The 16474-nt window shown below is 48.2% G+C and overlaps 2 protein-coding genes across 5 annotated transcripts in view; both read left to right on the top strand.

Annotated features, from left to right (window-relative positions):
* The first annotated feature begins 111 nt into the window (after positions 1-111).
* Positions 112-4552, top strand: LOC120895655 (transcription initiation factor TFIID subunit 2). The gene is made up of 6 exons (XM_040299184.1): positions 112-250; positions 348-2168; positions 2236-2859; positions 2935-3327; positions 3397-4126; positions 4202-4552. Exons 1-6 carry the CDS (start codon positions 207-209, stop codon positions 4451-4453), a joined length of 3864 nt encoding a protein of 1287 aa, XP_040155118.1. The 5' UTR covers positions 112-206; the 3' UTR covers positions 4454-4552.
* A 1618-nt stretch (positions 4553-6170) lies between these two features.
* LOC120897374 (cyclin-dependent kinase 14) overlaps positions 6171-16474 on the top strand; it is a 137767-nt gene continuing 127463 nt past the window's right edge. The window contains exons 1-2 of one of the 4 annotated variants that reach the window (XM_040302216.1): positions 6171-6311; positions 8076-8682. In XM_040302216.1, the coding sequence (XP_040158150.1) occupies positions 8547-8682 (136 nt within the window). In that variant the 5' untranslated portion in view covers positions 6171-6311; positions 8076-8546. Of the gene's footprint in view, positions 6451-8075; positions 8683-16474 lie in introns of all 4 variants that reach the window. The other 3 variants (XM_040302215.1, XM_040302219.1, XM_040302217.1) reach the window with 3 other exon arrangements.

Genomic DNA, 16474 nt, shown 5'->3' with positions numbered 1-16474 from the left:
CAAATTATGATTTGTTCGTTGCTCTCAGCTGTCAAGGGCAATCAACGCGAGAAGCTGTCAACAAGGAAATGACAGCATGGACGTACCTGGTCTTTTAGCAAACATTGCAAACAAATAAACAAACGCGTTCACATCGGAGCAAAGCAATACGCGGCGGCGATGTGCAAATGTTTGCGTGCCCAGGAACCAGATAAACGCCCTTAAAAATGAAGAAAGAGGGCTCTGAGGCGACGCCCCGCCCGTTCAAACTATAAGTATCATCAGTTGGCATGTGCACGTGTTTTGCTGTGCTGTTTTGTGTAATCGTGTTTGGCTTCTTCTCCTCCCTTGCCCCTTCCTCTCATTACAGCGCACCAAATCCTAAGCCTGACCGGTATCAACTTCGAGCGGAAGAGCATCATCGGCTTCGTGGAGCTGCTGATTGTGCCAACGAGCGATTGGCTGCCGGTGATACGGCTGAACTGCCGCCAGTGCCGCATCTATCGCGTCATCCTCGACGACAGCTATGAGGCGGAGATGCACTACTTCGACCCGTTCCAGGACATTTGCCAGGGCGAGACGAAGAACAAGTCGCTGGAGTTTTTCTCCAAAAGCCACCTGGACGTGGCCCGGCAAACGGACGCGGACGAGAACAAGGGCGAGCTGGTGATCGTGGTGCCGCCGGAAGCGAAGCACTTGATCTCGGAGGGTCGCGGCGTCCGCATCGGGATCGAGTTTTCGCTCGAAGATCCGCCGGGCGGCGTGCACTTTGTCATCCCGGAGGGCGAGGGTACGATGGAAGAGCGGGCGGCGCACATGTTCACCTACGGGCACGAGAACTCGTCGCGCATGTGGTTCCCCTGCATCGACAGCTACGCGGAACCGTGCACCTGGAAGCTGGAGTTTACCGTGGACAAAACGATGACGGCGGTGTCGTGTGGGGAGCTGGTGGAGGTGGTCATGACACCAGACTTGCAGCGCAAAACGTACCACTACGTGGTGTCGGTGCCGGTTTGCGCCCCAAACATTGCGCTGGCGGTCGGGCCGTTCGAAATCTTCGTCGATCCGCACATGCACGAGGTGACGCACTTCTGCCTGCCGCAGCTGATGCCGCTGCTGAAGAACACGGTGCGCTACCTGCACGAGGCGTTCGAGTTCTACGAGGAGGCGCTGTCGACGCGCTATCCCTTCTCCTGCTACAAGCAGGTGTTTGTGGACGAGATCGATAACGAGTGCAATGCGTACGCGACGATGACGCTGCTGTCGACGCATCTGCTCCACTCGATCGCGATCATCGATCAGACGTTCCACTCGCGCAAGGTGATGTCGAAAGCGATCGCGGAGCAGTTCTTCGGCTGCTTCATCACGATGGAAAACTGGTCGGATGCGTGGTTGGCGCGCGGCATTGCCGAGTACCTGTGCGGGCTGAATTCGAAGAAGTGCTTCGGCAACAATGCGTACCGCAGCTGGATCCGGGACGAGCTGGACGAGGTGGTGCGGTACGAGGAGAAGTACGGGGGCATCATACTGGACTGTAGCCAGGCGCCGGCACCGCCCGCCGTGTCGGCCATCAACAACTCGCCGGCCGCGCCGCAGAAAGCGTACAACGACAACCCGTTCTACTTCCCCATCAAGAATCTGCACACGATGTCGCCGAAGTACATTGAGCTGATGCGCAAGAAGTCGCACCTGGTCATACGGATGCTGGAGCACCGGATCGGGCAGGAGCTGCTGCTGCAGGTGTTCAACAAGCAGCTGGCGCTGGCTTCGAACGCGGCCGGCACGAAGATTGGCAGCGGGCTGTGGGGCCACATGCTGATCTCGACGAACGTCTTCTCGAAGGCGATCTTCACGGTGACGGGCAAGGACATGTCGGTGTTTATCGATCAGTGGGTGCGGACGGGCGGGCATGCCAAGTTTACGATGACGTCGGTGTTTAACTCGAAGCGTAACACGATCGAGCTGGAAATTCGGCAGGACTGTGTGAACCAGCGCGGGGTGCGGAAGTACGTTGGTCCGCTGCTGATTCAGCTGCAGGAGCTCGACGGTACGTTTAAGCACACGCTGCAGATCGAGAACATCATCGTCAAGTCGGACATTACGTGCCACTCGAAGAGCCGGCGCAATAAGAAGAAAAAGATTCCACTCTGCACGGGGGAGGAGGTGGACATGGATCTGTCTCCGATGGCGTAAGTGTGGGCGTGCAGAGCATATTCGCTTCCTGAATGCAATAATTCCTCTCTACCTCTTTTTCAGTGAATCTCCCGTCCTGTGGATACGGCTCGATCCGGAAATGACGCTGCTACGCTCCGTCAACATCGAGCAGCCCGACTTCCAGTGGCAGTTTCAGCTGCGCCACGAACGCGACGTAACGGCTCAGCTGGAGGCGATTAAAGCCCTGGAAAAGTACGCCACGCCACAGACACGCCTCGCCCTGACCGACACGATCGAAAGCGAGCGGGTGTTTTACGAGGTCCGCTGTCAGGCGGCCATCTGCCTGACGAAGGTCGCGAACGCCATGGTCACGTCGTGGCAGGGACCGCCCGCGATGCTCACGATCTTTAAGAAGTTTTTCGGCTCGTTCAGCGCGCCGCACATCATACGGCAGAACAACTTTACCAACTTTCAGCATTACTTCCTGCAGAAGACGATCCCGGTGGCGATGGCGGGCCTGCGGACGGCCCATGGCATCTGTCCGCCCGAGGTGATCCGGTTCCTGCTCGATCTGTTCAAGTACAACGACAATTCGAAGAACCACTACTCGGACAACTACTACCGGGCGGCGCTGGTCGAGGCGCTGGGCAACACGATCACGCCGGTCATCTCGGTGGTGCATCAGGGACGGGCGCTTTCGTCGGAGAATCTGTCGCAAGATGCCAAGTAAGCAGCTGGCATGTCCATTCCGCGGTCAAAGAAGGTTCATTAATTCAACCAATTTGTTTCCCTTTTTTGAAGGCTGGTGCTGGAAGAAGTGACGAGAATTCTTAATCTGGAGAAGCACCTACCATCGTACAAGTACACCGTGTCGATCGCGTGCCTGAAGGTGATCCGCAAGCTGCAAAAGTGTGGCCATCTACCGACGAACCCGAAGATCTATCGCAGCTACGCCGCCTACGGCCAGTACATCGATGTGCGTCTGGCCGCGATGGAGTGTTTGGTCGATTACGTCAAGATCGATGGCCGGTGGGAGGATCTGGAGCATCTGATGGAGCTGCTCGAGACGGATCCCGACCCGATGGCTCGCCATCAGCTCGGCCGTTGTATGATCGAGGCACTGCCGTTCGATAAATCGAACCGGCACCGTCTGGACCGGGAAGCGCTTGCGCTGCGCATTTGGGAAAATATGAAGTAAGTTGAAGAACAAAAAGGCACGATATTGAAGCACGTGAGTGACATTAATTCTTCCTTTTTTCTTAGTTCGAAGCTCTCGCACGACACACGGCTCCGGTGCGATATGGTCGATCTCTACTACACGCTGTACGGTGTGCGAATGCCGGCCTGCCTGTCCAACCAGGAGCTTGGGTCGATTCTGCGCGCCCAGAAACCTTCGTCCGGCTTCGGCTACTCCGATCGGGGTGGCAGCCGGCGTAGCTCCCCTGCCCCGGACGACGCGATGCCCCTCGCGCCGTACACGATCCCGAAGCGCGATCGGTCCGCCACACCCGAGCCGGCCGACGTGAAGGAATCGTTCGATATGATCGAGATCGGCGACACGAAGGTGATGATACCGCGCAGCCGCGACGGCTCACCGTACGACGATGCGGAGAGCCGCGCGCGGGAGGAGCAAGAGGACAATGAGCGGGTGGCGCGGGAAAACCAGCGCATCATCGAGACGGTCGAGGCCAGCATCAAGAAGGAGGCCGGCGAGACGGGCAACAAGTCGATGGAGCAGGTGAAGGAGGAGGTTATCGATCTGGACGACAACGATCCGCCGTCCGGTGTGCTCGAGAAGGAACCGCCGACGAAGAAGATCAAGGCAGAGTTCTACTCCGACAACTCGATCTCGCTGCCGGGCATTAGCATGGGCAGCTCGAAGGGAGCGGGCGGGCCGACCGGCTTCGAGCCGGGCATGTTCGGCAAGGCGGGAATGGCAAACGAATCTTCCGCAGCGGTCGATCCGAACAGCTCCAAGACGGATGGTAGCAAGGTAAGCATGCCGGGCTGGGGCCGATTGAATTTTTTTTTTCAGAGCAAATGTAACAAATATGCTTTTGTTTTACAGAAAAAGAAAAAGAAGGATAAGAAGAAGCATAAGCACAAGCACAAACACAAGCACAACAAGGACAAGGACCGGGAGCGGGACCGGGAGAAGGATAAGGAGCGGGGCGGGGGTGATCGCGACCGGGACAAGGGCAAGGACAAGAAGGATCCCAACATTGTGCGGGTGATACGGGAGGAAACGCAGGAAACGCTCAGCTCGGCCGACAGCTCCAGCCGGGACAGCAATCCGACGACGCTCGACTTGACGCTCTAACAGGAAGCAGCATTAGGCTAAGAAACTTTAAATAACGTAGCGAAAAGGAAACTAAAAGTATAAAATAAATAAAACAACTATAAGCGATTTGAAAATGAACGTTACAAAAACGGTTAGCAAGTACTGGAAGCGACAGTATGAACCTGCAGCTGTCAGCTACCCGTACAACAAATTACTGCAGTTTGTGAGCTCGCGAGATCGCTCCAAATCGGTGCGATTTTCCCTCGTGCTGGCGAGCGTTTTTGAACGGCGGAATGACGGTTTTTGACGTTTGGAGTGAGGCTTTTTGAGGGTTCAAGACCGCCTGCCGAAAAGCTAGCGATGGTGTGCGACTGTGTTGGTGGACAAAATTAAATGGCAAACAAAAAAAAACTCAACCACTCTCTCCACCTCACCTTCATTCATTTCATGTGCGTGTCATATTTGCATCTTTGCTCCATCGTCTCACTTGCTCGTACATGTTCCGCTATTGAATCAGCTGATCCTTTTATGTACAATCTTCATTTGCTGGTGACATTTGAGGTGGTAAACAAATCGCTGCATCTCGCTCTCTACTTTCTATACCCGTTCTTTGCTCACCTGGCGTCCATCTTGAACCCTCAAAAACCCTCACTGAAAACATCAAAAAGTGTCATTCCGCCCAAATTCCATGTAGGATACATAGCCCACAATGCATAGCCCTTTTTTGCACTAACACAAAGATTGGACAGTTGCCTCGTTTATTTCTACACGCACGCATAAAACCTTGAATTAATCGGGGTGTCAATTTCGCAACTAGTTTTACTTTTTGTGGTGCTTTTTGTCGTTTTTAATTAAATTGAGTCAAGAATGTGTTCTCCCAGAGAAAAATTGAACCAAACACACGGGTTTAGCTTAAAAATAAATATTTTCTTTGTGCCACATTCTTCAAAATAAAAAAGTTTTTTGGGTGTTTTCGCGGTGTATGGTACTCATAAATAATTATTACACTTTAAATAACACCACAAAAAATCGTATTAAAGATGGTGTAGGAAGAAAGACCCAAAATTTATGAACGGCATGCACCATCCGACACAAAAAGTACACAAAAGAACTGGACGAAGCAACTGTCATCCTGAGCCTTCTTTTACGTCAAATATTTAAGGGAGGTGGCAACGCTCATCTGATGCAATTTTGTGGGACGAAATTTATATGGGATTTGATTAAGGATAATGTATTTAGAAGGTTGATTTTTCTCGCTTTTGCTGGGCGACATTGTGGGGGACATCTGTCACTCTCTGCATACAAATTTCATTACCCCGCACCAGCCCTCTCCGATTTTTATACCGGAGCCCTCGGAAGAGATATGTCAAGTCGTGAAATGTCATTTTGCTCTGAACAACTTCACCTTGTAATTTATAACACCTTGGATTTGATAGATAATGTCGGACATATGATTCGTCGTCCGACGCTATCTGTCAAATCCCATGTAAAAATTTGACAGGTCGTCCGATGAAATCCCATGCAAAAAAGCGTTGCCACCAGCCTAAGTCCACATCGACCTGTACCTTATATGGACTTTAATTCCGCCTTTCAAAAACGCTCGCCAGCCCGAGTGAAAATCGTACCGATCTGGAGCGGTCTCGCGAGCTCTGCCAACTGCAGTAATTTGTTGTACGGGCAGTGTGCGGTGCGCGGTTCGCGAAGCGCCGCTAATCCGTGCCGCTGCCAATGTCCGGGACGGATAAGCGAGGTCGGTTTGTTGTAGTTTGATGGGGGAAACAGGAACATTTGGTATTATTATTTTTTTGGGTTGTATCCACCGAACGAGGAAGCGCAGAATAAATCTCGGCTGCCGCACGGTGAGGCAGCGTCCAGGCAGCAGCGTGCCGCGTTCAAGGTGTGTGTGTTTGTGAGTGCTGTGTGTCCTGTGTCCGTGCGGGTCCAGTGACGACAACGACACGCTGCGTTCCAGCAACAACAACAACAGCAGCATCAGCAGCAGCAAACGCAAAGTTCCGCACAATATCCAGTGGCAGGTCTGTGTCTCCTCACCTGAGTGCGTGTGTGTGTGTGTGTGGCCATCGCTCTCCTTGTGAATCCTGTGAGCGAAAGATCTTCCGCTCCTCAGTGTTCAGGGAGGGGGTGAGTGTGGATGCGGGGAACTATCATCTGCTACAGTTACGATCGAACGCTCCCTCGCCGCCCCCCCCAGCAAATGGCAAGTGGATTGGAACCGCTTCGGTGGTGGACGTCGTCGTGCATCGGTAGCCGTGCAAGAGTGTGTGCGACCCCCCGACAGTGCCCCGATCGGGAACCGGAAATTTTGGTCTTCCCTGGAAACTGTGTGTGTGTGCATGTATGTGTGGAATGTCCACTCTGTGCCTTTTTTTGGGGGGTTGACCTGGAATAGAAGGGCAGCATGAGAAAGATATATGTAACGCAACATATTACACACCGGTGTGCGATAGGTCAGGTGATCGATCGAACTCGCCACCCGGCACCATTTCTCTGTGTATATGTGTGTGTGTGTTTGGGGTGTATGGTGAAGCGGAAGGGAGGAATGTGGAAGGGCACACCGTCGCCGGGAACGGAACCCATCGCGTGGGGAAGCTCGCAGGGCAACCATCTGCAGCAGGCTGTGGGAAGGAAAAGAAGAGCACACACACATGGTTTTCGCGTGGAGGCCGTAAAGAAGAGGAGAAGAGCTCAAGTCAGGAAGAAAAGGCATTCAGGGCAGGACAGGTTCGATCAGCTAGTTGAGGCACGGACGGTGCAAGAGCAAGAAGCGAAAGAAATAGCAAAGTGCACTAGCATGCCAAGGTTGTGATGGTGTGCCGTGGTGAGTGTGTGTGTGTGTGCTAAAGAAAGAGAGAGAGAGAACGAGAGGACGAGACACCAGCATAGCCACGGGGACATACCGAGCAGCGCGGCAGTAAAAGAAAGGGATCCAAGAAATGGGCGAATATTGTGTTTTTTTTTGGAGGATGATGACGGCCGCCACCACGACGTCGCTCATTTTCTGCGTGCTGTAGTGGCACATACACATACACACGCACATACGGGTCCATATTAGAGCATAGAAGGAAAACATCACACAAGAAGTGTATCGGTGTGTGCAGCAGCACCGCTCTGGTGTTTTGTTTTGCTTTTCTTGCAAGCAGCAGCACCAGCGCCCTACAACAGAGCAGCCATCGCGTTTGAGAGAAAGAGAGAGATAGTGTGAGTGAGCGAGAGAGCGCGCGTAACCAACCTGTCAAAAACGAAGCGCCCTTGCAGTGGGCGAGATCTATCCGGGGTGAGCTGGTGCTAGTTGTTGCTGGATTGCTCTGACCGCGCGCGCGTGTGTGTGTGTGTCCTGCACACGTCCTTTTGCTTCGAGTCCTTTCCACGGCATTCGCTCTCTTTCCCTCCCGCCGCGTGTGTTTTGTTCGCCAGGTGTGTGTGTGAGTGACTCACCGCCCTTTGCTCGCAGTAGAACAAGCGCGTAGGCTTCGCAGTGTGTGCAGGCAGAGTGTCGGAATTTAGGAATCAATGTTGTTGCGATGCTGTGTGTGTGTGGGTTGTACGTGTGTTGTGTGACGGATATTGAGTATCCCCCCCTCCAAAAAAGGGCTCTTTAATTATTGCTGATTGTTCTTTCTCCATCTCCTTTTTGTCACAGTGCCGTGTAAACAGGTGTGCGTGTGTGTGGTGTGGTAACGCTTTCGCGCGATTGTTTCAACCCAATTGCAACAACAACACAACAACAAAAAGTGCTCGCGCGCGTGTGTGTGTTTTCCGTTGTTGGCTGTCGTTGTTGTGTTTTTAGTAATTGTAGGTGTGTGTGTGAGTGTATTTGAAGGTGAAAAATAAATAATTCACAACAAAAAAAGGGAAACGGTGAGAATTAACCTTAACCACCCACACACAAGAAGAAGAAGCCGTTCGTAAAGGGAAACCGGGAGGAAGGTGTTGGTGGGGGTGTGTGTGCATCGTAATATAGTTGTGTAAAAGTTGTAAAGCGTAGATAAAAAATCAATCCCCCACACCCAAACCCGGCGTGTGTGTGTGTTTGTGCGTGCGGTAGTGGTGGTCCGGTACACACCGGTGCGTGGGTAGGTGTGCGTGCGTGCGTGTGTGTGTGGTAAGAGTGATGATGAGCGGGGTGGTGGGATTAAGTGGCAGCGGGAGCGTGGGCGGAGGCGCGGGCGGCGGTGGTGGCAGTGGCGGATTTGGCAGCGGAAACGGTAACACGGTGCCACCGAACAACACGAAAGCCGCTAAAGAAGGTAAGTGACACCGTGACTCAAACAGACAAACACATACACTCACTTAAAATCTATGATTTAGCAGAAAAAAATGGGAATACAAAAATAATATTCATATTTTCCTCTTCTTCTTTTTCTTCTTTTATTGCACTCGTTTCTCATCCTTCTAATTGGATGCTTCTTTCTAGTAGTAGTGGTGGTGGTGCTGTTGGCGGTCTTTTATGGACCCACACATGCCAGCTCCCACTTCACCACAGCTCTGGCCGTGGGTGGACCAGCTTCAAAAACCAAAATTTGTCCATAAATATTCGAATCACTCTTCATCCGCCTCCCCCCGACAGAGGGAGAGAGAGAGAGGCCACGTTTCAAGGTTGCGCCCAAAAAAGAAAAAAAAACAAAGGTTGGCCCCAAACGACACACGCCCGACAGGCATGATGTGGTGGTCTGTGCCCCGAAGCCAAATGTCTCTTGGGGATGTTGTGGTTTTTTTGTTGCAATCGATGTCCGTTGCTCTACCTGCGTCTGTTGGTCGTTTCCATTTTTAATCGAATTTATGCGATGTACGACGACTTGGCCAGCATGCCATCGGTGCTAATTGATAAACCTTGGAAGCAGGAGAAGGTTTTTGGAGCGGTTGATTGTTATACAGTCACGTGTGAAGTGCAGTTTTTTTCCCGTTCAATAATCACTATTTTACGTGCATGTTGCGTGGAAATGCCATTTTCCTCCCTCCCCGCATTCTGATAAGGCTTTAGTAAGGGCCAAAAACCATCTCTAATCCGTTGCAAAACGTTTGCCTCACTGTTTTTACCATTATTGAGGGCAAGTTTGAAATTAACGAGCGTGTGCGTGCATTGTTTTATCTCAACACAACACTACAGTGAGTGTGGGTGGTGGGTCTTTTTTTGTTATCCCCTGTAGCCACCACCATTTTCAACCTGTTACTGTAGGGTGCTCTCATTTCCTTTCTCGCTAACTTATCGCAAACCTTTGGCTCAGCGCCTTTGGTGATAAGCTGCACCGACCACAAAGCGCGGTACCGATTGTCCCAAGCCCCTTTTACAGTGGTTTTTGTTTCCGATTTATACCCCCCGCCCCACCGGTGGTATCAGTTTTTGTAGGTAAAAGATAATCTTATCGCGCGCTTAGCAAAGTTTTGCACAATAAATGGGCTAGCCAAGAGAAGGCTTTGTAAAATAGCTTCCGATGAAATGATATTAACATTCTGCGAAAGTGTGATTTTAGGACAAAGCGATACTTCGATTTTGCACTTGCTAATTCCTCTCCGTTTTGCGCGAAAACTTCTTCCCTGCGTGTGTGTGTGCTTGTGTGCAAAGTCACGTCCGGACTACATTCCAATAGATGCGACCTAAAACCTACACAACGGGGAGAGTACACGAGAGGAGTGTACGGAGTGTTTGGCAGGAGAGAACCCTAGGCCCCTTGGCGAATGTCGCGCGAAAAGAAACAAAGAATTAATTCGCACACAAGAAACGGCAAAAGTCAATGAAATCCGTCCGGTGCAGCAGCGAACCCGGGGTGTGTAAAATGGCGAGACAACGCATGTCCCCCCCGGACCAGAAAAGGGTTGTGTTCCCACCGCGATCGTATCGGGCATCTGGTTTCACTGGCTGGTGGATTCGATCGAGAGCTTAAACGTTGCAATTGACGATCCTGTACACTGGGTTTTACAGGGTTTTGCAAGTCACATTCAAATGTTAACATCATTATTCTCCACCTGCAAGATGTTTTTCAACAGCTGTCACATATTGTACTGGCATCACTATAAAATTTCAGTTCTTACACATGATTTTCAACACATCACAAATAACTGTCAAACTCAATCCAGCTTAAGACGTGTTGAAAATCATGTGGAAGAACTGAAACTTTATTGTGATGCAAATACAACATTTGACTGCTTTTGAAAAACTTCTTCGAGGAGGTGAATAACGAAATTCACATTCGGAAGTCAAACTTGGAAAACCCTGTAATTTTTAATTCCTTCAGTATGATTTTCAACACTTCAAAAGTATATTACCATCGTTTTTTCACCGGGGTTTGATGCCTTATCTCATCACGCATAGACCGTTGAAGTGTTGAAAATCATGCTGAAGAATTAAACAATATTATGATGGAAATGAAATATCAGAGTGATGTGGAATAACATATTGCACGTGGTAAAAAACAGTGTTTTCGAATTCGAAAATGACCTGGAAACCCCTGTATCCGAGTAGAAAGGCTTAATTATTTAAATAATTAATTGTACAACAATTGCACCTTTTTTGCAGTAAAAATGGGGATTTACATGGAACGGCTTGAAAAGTAATGTATGCTCTGCTGCAAAACCGCCCAGAGATCTCGAGTGTCACACCGTGTCTCTCGTACATTCCTTCTCACGATCGTTGCGCTTGGCGGGCGTAGAAACTTGATCTTGCTTCTTCCGTCTAGCCAGCATCTTGAAACAAACTTGCTGCTGCTGGTGGTGGTAGTGGTGGGTAAGGAAACAGACAAAAGCAGCCAATGTCCTTCGATGGCTAAACTCTTTGCGGTGTGTGCGTTTCTTCGTACATGCGCTAAAAAGGAATGAGCATTGAACGGCGTTGCTTCGGCACAAGAACCTGTGAAGGAAGGCGCAAACATGGCTAAGAATCGATACAGACCGGAAATATCTACAATTATTGCACCATTTTTGCTGGGAACGTTCTTTGGATTTGGAAGCGAAGAATTATTGTGTGGTGAGTGGGAAATTCCGTGCGTCGTTCCGTGACGTATTTCATCATGTTTATGCTGGCTATTTTGTATACATTAAGCATTCTTCTGATTGAATTGGATGTAATTCCATTAGCATGACACTACCGCAACACTAAAACAGAGATTTTGCTGTACCGATTGCATACCTGCAGGCGTTTATCGCGTCTTATCTCTAGAAATGCTTCTTTACTATCTTGTGACCCAGTTTAGCAGTCGCTCTGTGAGTAATAAACCTTCTACTAGCATTTACAATACACACACACACACACACAATGCAGACAAGAAGAAAATGGATTTTTGCCTCTCTTTTCTCTTACTCTCACTTCACTAGAACATGCTTCACACTACTACCACATCCGCTTTTCGCAACTGGCCGCAAAAACACTTGTACGATGTGTGTGTGTATGTGGGGAGAAAACGGTGGTGCATCATCCTTTTTTTTCGAATTCCCAATGGAAATAGTGTTTTTTTATCTCTTCACTAGCCCTGGAAAAAAAGAGAGACAGTAATCGCTTTCGTACCAAATTCACCGTAAATCTCGGCTTGCGCGCGGCGAGTGTGTGTGTTTTTATGCTGGAAGCTGGAGCCATTCATGCGAATGGGTTTGTATCATCGCTTCGCCTGCTAAAACGCTTAATGCACAAAAGTGAAATGATGTTGTGCTTTTCTTTCGCTCGTTTGCGTGTTTTTCTTCTTCTCGTGTGTTTGTGTTGTCGTTTTAGTTTTCGCTTAGAACGTTTGTACCGGCACTTCGGTTCACATAATTTCCCGCATGTTTTGTGTGTGTTGTTGTTGCTGCTTCCACTTGAACGTGAAACACTTAAGCCCCCGAGTGTGGCGAAACTAGAACATATGTAGGGAAATGGGTTGCGGTGTGTTTTTGTTTGGTTTTGCAGCTTTCCCTTCGTCTGACACAAATCGGCACAATTGCAGTCCAGGGGAAAAAAAAATCTGGAAATGTGCAAGATTTCACTGATAACACGCTTTAGCGGGCTATGTTGGGCAGCTTCGCCTTCCGTTTTTATTTTCCTTTACTGCATACAAATGCAGCGAAGTGTCGTTTTTAATGTGCATGCATTCGAACGCCACTTATCGTGCAGAAGACTTATAGAACAAAAAAGGATTTAAAAAAAATAAATAAAGGTAAACTCTTCAAATTAAAACGGTTGAACAATTTTGATAAACTGGATAAGCTGTTTAAAAGGGTTTTTTTTGGCTGTACCCGTAATGCCTATAAAATTCCCTCTATAATTGCTTCCATCGCTCGTGCCATTTCCATGCTGTTAAGTTAGGCAGAAATTGCCTGAAAAGACAGATTTTCCAACTGAAAAAACGTGGAAAACTTATTTTATGTACGTTCTTTTTTTTGTTCTTGAAAACCTTATTTGATGGCGCCTTGCCACCTACTTCCTACCTGCATTCTGCTCCACGCTGGGAGACAGTTTTTTTGTGATTCTTTTTAATGTGTTGTCGTGTTTCGCGTCTTCTTTTACGGTACGTTTGTTCCAGTTTCCGGCTCACTTCCGACAGAGATTGCAGTGCAGTGCTTTTGAATTTGGTTCTACTGTACTCCGGCTCCGGTGCTGGAGCGGATTTTCTACTTTTCTTCGTCTTTTCTTTGTTTTGTTTTCAAAATTTTTCTTCTGCTGAAGGACCACCGAGCAAGAAAGGGGGTAAAAAATTATTTAAAAAAATGCAAAGACAACGTGCATACGAAATGCAATCGTTCTGTTGCAAAACGTTTTTTTTCCCCTACAAGAGCACAAAGTTCACATCAAACGTGGGACAGAGAGCCGAATGCAGTCCGCTTATAATTGATTGTAACTGCAGTGGAAAGTGGAAAGAAGAGGATGAGTTGGGGAATGGTTTGCAGCTGAAGAGGGGAACGCTAGTGATTGCTATCTAATCCATTTAGCGGAAAATGTATGCCTCACCCTGGGACGGACAATTCTACTTCAATCGAGTAGTTGTGGACCGTTCTTTGCACTCGGATGAGAAGTGGGTACACTTGAGCAGCATGTTTGATTGAGTACATTTTTTTATAGTAATGTTTCAATGGAGTTGCCCGGATAAATAAATAATTTCACTGAGTGCGTAATGCGGTTCGTCGCTTCTATCAGTATGATTCATCTAATGTACCACTTAGTCGCTTTTATTAAAATATATGATTATCCGATTACAAGACGCATTGGATGTCTTACAAATTACATGTAAAAAATCCTCCAATATGTACCAGTGAGACAAAGCGTGGTTGGTTGTTATCACACGTCGGTACGTATGCGGATTCTGATATTAATCACAGTCACTTGGACGTCATATTTAGGCATAGAATTACTGCTTTACGACCGTCCGACTGATGTCATATGATTTCAAGATAATTAGCGTTCATAATCAATTACACTCCGTATCAATTATCCCGCCCTCCAGAAACGGTGACAGTGCGGGATAATTAATCTAAAGTAATTTGCATCCCGTACGTCAAATCTCTGGCCGACACCTTCCCCCCTCTCTTAGTGTTCAAGAAGGGGCAATAGCATGAATCGTGCCGGAGAGAATGTGCGAACTCGTCAACCTGTCGGTAAGGGTACTTGTGACGGTTGTCCTCATGAGGCTGATATTCTTTTCGATGATGTGGAGACTTGCATCCTCAAATTTTTATTGATTAAAATAATAATTTTGTACGTTTCTACAAAGTACGAGTACTTTGATCTCCCTTGAGATATCTATTCTAAATGAAATGATTTTTAAAAATGGAATAAGGCTACTTGAAGCAATCAAATTAGAATATTAAATACAATACTGCCTATGAAGGAATTGAGGAATTCAGGAATTATGCCGTATGATTAGTACTTCAAAACGTCGTGAGAATCACGTGATAATCACCACAGAAAACTATGAAAATATGCGTGAGTCTCACCTCTGATCATCAATGTAGAGCTCGTGACGCTGACATGATGTTGTTTCAGTCAGAATTAGTCAGTAAAAAAAAGTCATGACATAGTGACTGCCCACGCGTTGGTCGCAAAAATGTCAGGAAGCATATATTGGTCACACCAATCGTTTTGAGTATCACATCTGGTCATCACAATTGAGTATGTGACGCTGACATAGATTTTATTTCAGTCAGATTTTTTTATGACATTGACAGTGATATTTTGCAGCACTTCTTATGATAGCTTTTAAAAATCAGTAATTAGAGATATAGAACTTGGAAGTTCGTTGCTCGGAAGTTGCCTATAAGAATTAGCCCATCGTATGTATAATTCTATGAATAAGACCTAAAATTTATTTAAAATTCTATAAACTAGCCATGAAGAATTTTTCAAAATATTCAGCTATCTTGGGCAAATGTCCTATCATTTAGGTATTGAAGTTTACTGTTTTAAATATTTTGGCAAGCTTAAGAGGACACTCGTTAGAGGACTTTATAGTTCCAGCACTTTCATGCTCCGCTGAAGAACATCTATTGATGCGCAGTTTAGTGATTCATTCAATATTATAATGAAATGAATGATCTGATCATGACAATTAAATGCCGCCTAAAGACCCGACAGTTTTTGAAGATACGAATCGTTGAAGCAGTTTAGTAAACATTGTCTCCTCAGGGACAACGCCACGGTTGCTCGATTTCGAACCGCGAACGTGTTTAAATAACCCACCACGTCGATGCAAATAGTTGCCACTAATCACGTCAACACAATGCCATGCAAGATTAACTTCACGGAATGTGAAACCTTCTCCCCTGGTCCCGAGCGCACCACCCAGCTGCTATCCAGCAAATCGAGATCGAGTCTTTCCCGGCCACATTCCCCCCCCCCCCCCTCCCGAGACATATGGGAAGCACAGCGCAGCCCGCTTTGGGACGATAAAATTGTCATCGTTCGATTCTCGGTGTACTCGGTTCGTTTGGTTTCCGGTGGAAAAACTTTCCCTTCTTTCCAATGGTACCAATCTTCTCCCCACAACCGCTGCTCTCGGGCGAGGAGTGGTGGCTCTTCGTGGTGTGCTGTCTTGAGTGCAGGGTTTCCTTTTATCCGGTGTCTCTACCATTCCACCGGAGTGTTATGTCCAACGGAATGCCTTCCCCAGTGGAGTATCACCTTCGCCTGGCCACGATACTGCAGACAGTATTTATAGGTGCACACTCTGGTGTCCCCACACACACACACACACAAATGCTGCTCCTGGTTGCACCAATTTGGGTGACGCGCGGAATTAACGCGCTGGGGTTTATTTTTGTCGGCAAAATATTTACGCACACGCGCGCGCATCGTCTCAACCCGTGTCTGGATGACACTTTCCCTCCGGCGGTGTGCTTGTTGGACTGTATGCAGTTAGATTTTCACCTGAAAAGTAGAACCATTTTCCATCGGTTTGTACTTCGTTCGGGCAGGGCAGTAGAGAGAGAGAGAGACTGAGAAAGCAAACTTTTTTTTTTTGAAAATTCTTGTAACCGATCCGGCTACGAGCGGCGCAAGGTATCGTATGCGGGAGGCGACGGACAATCTCATTAATCACGCCACCACGTGACTCGGATTTAATTCTGCTCATTACTATGCACCACCACCGCGCGCTACTATTTTCATTTGCAAGCATTCCAAGCTCCCGTTCTATCCTCCTCCCCTTCTACCCCTCCGTACATGTTAAGTTGTTTGACATAAATTGGAGAAAACATACTTAAAGAGCTTTAGGCCACGGCATTAGGCTGATTGAATTAATGAAGCAAAGTAAAACATTATACGCAATGGGCAGGCGAATACATCTCTCCAATACTGCCGTGTACACGCTGCACGGCGCTGGAAGACTTTAGCAAGACACGCTGCTAATATAACAGCTTCACGTGATTGGAATTGACGTCTTTTGTGCTGTACCGGAATGATTCGGTCTGATGGGAAAAAAAAGTTCCAAATATTTGTACCCCACGTCCCACGGTAGCGGCAAGACCTCCTTCTTGAGTAGCTGATCACGATTCTTGCTGCACTGGAGAAGACACGTTTCCTCGAAGAAATCCTCTGACACACACTCTCACACAACGGCGCCCCCTGTCCCTGCCCATAGAAAG

This window comes from Anopheles arabiensis, chromosome 2 (genome assembly GCF_016920715.1).
Source record: "Anopheles arabiensis isolate DONGOLA chromosome 2, AaraD3, whole genome shotgun sequence".
Classification (NCBI taxonomy): domain Eukaryota; kingdom Metazoa; phylum Arthropoda; class Insecta; order Diptera; family Culicidae; genus Anopheles; species Anopheles arabiensis.
Note: the sequence above shows the minus strand (reverse complement) of the source record. Positions and strands in the feature narration are given on the sequence as shown.

Coding starts and splice junctions, on each gene's coding strand:
- LOC120895655 (XM_040299184.1), top strand. CDS start 207: ATGAAGAAAGAGGGCTCTGAGGCGACGCCCCGCCCGTTCAAACT. Junction 2,860..2,934: donor AATCTGTCGCAAGATGCCAA/GTAAGCAGCTGG, acceptor CCTTTTTTGAAG/GCTGGTGCTGGAAGAAGTGA. Junction 4,127..4,201: donor CCAAGACGGATGGTAGCAAG/GTAAGCATGCCG, acceptor TTTGTTTTACAG/AAAAAGAAAAAGAAGGATAA.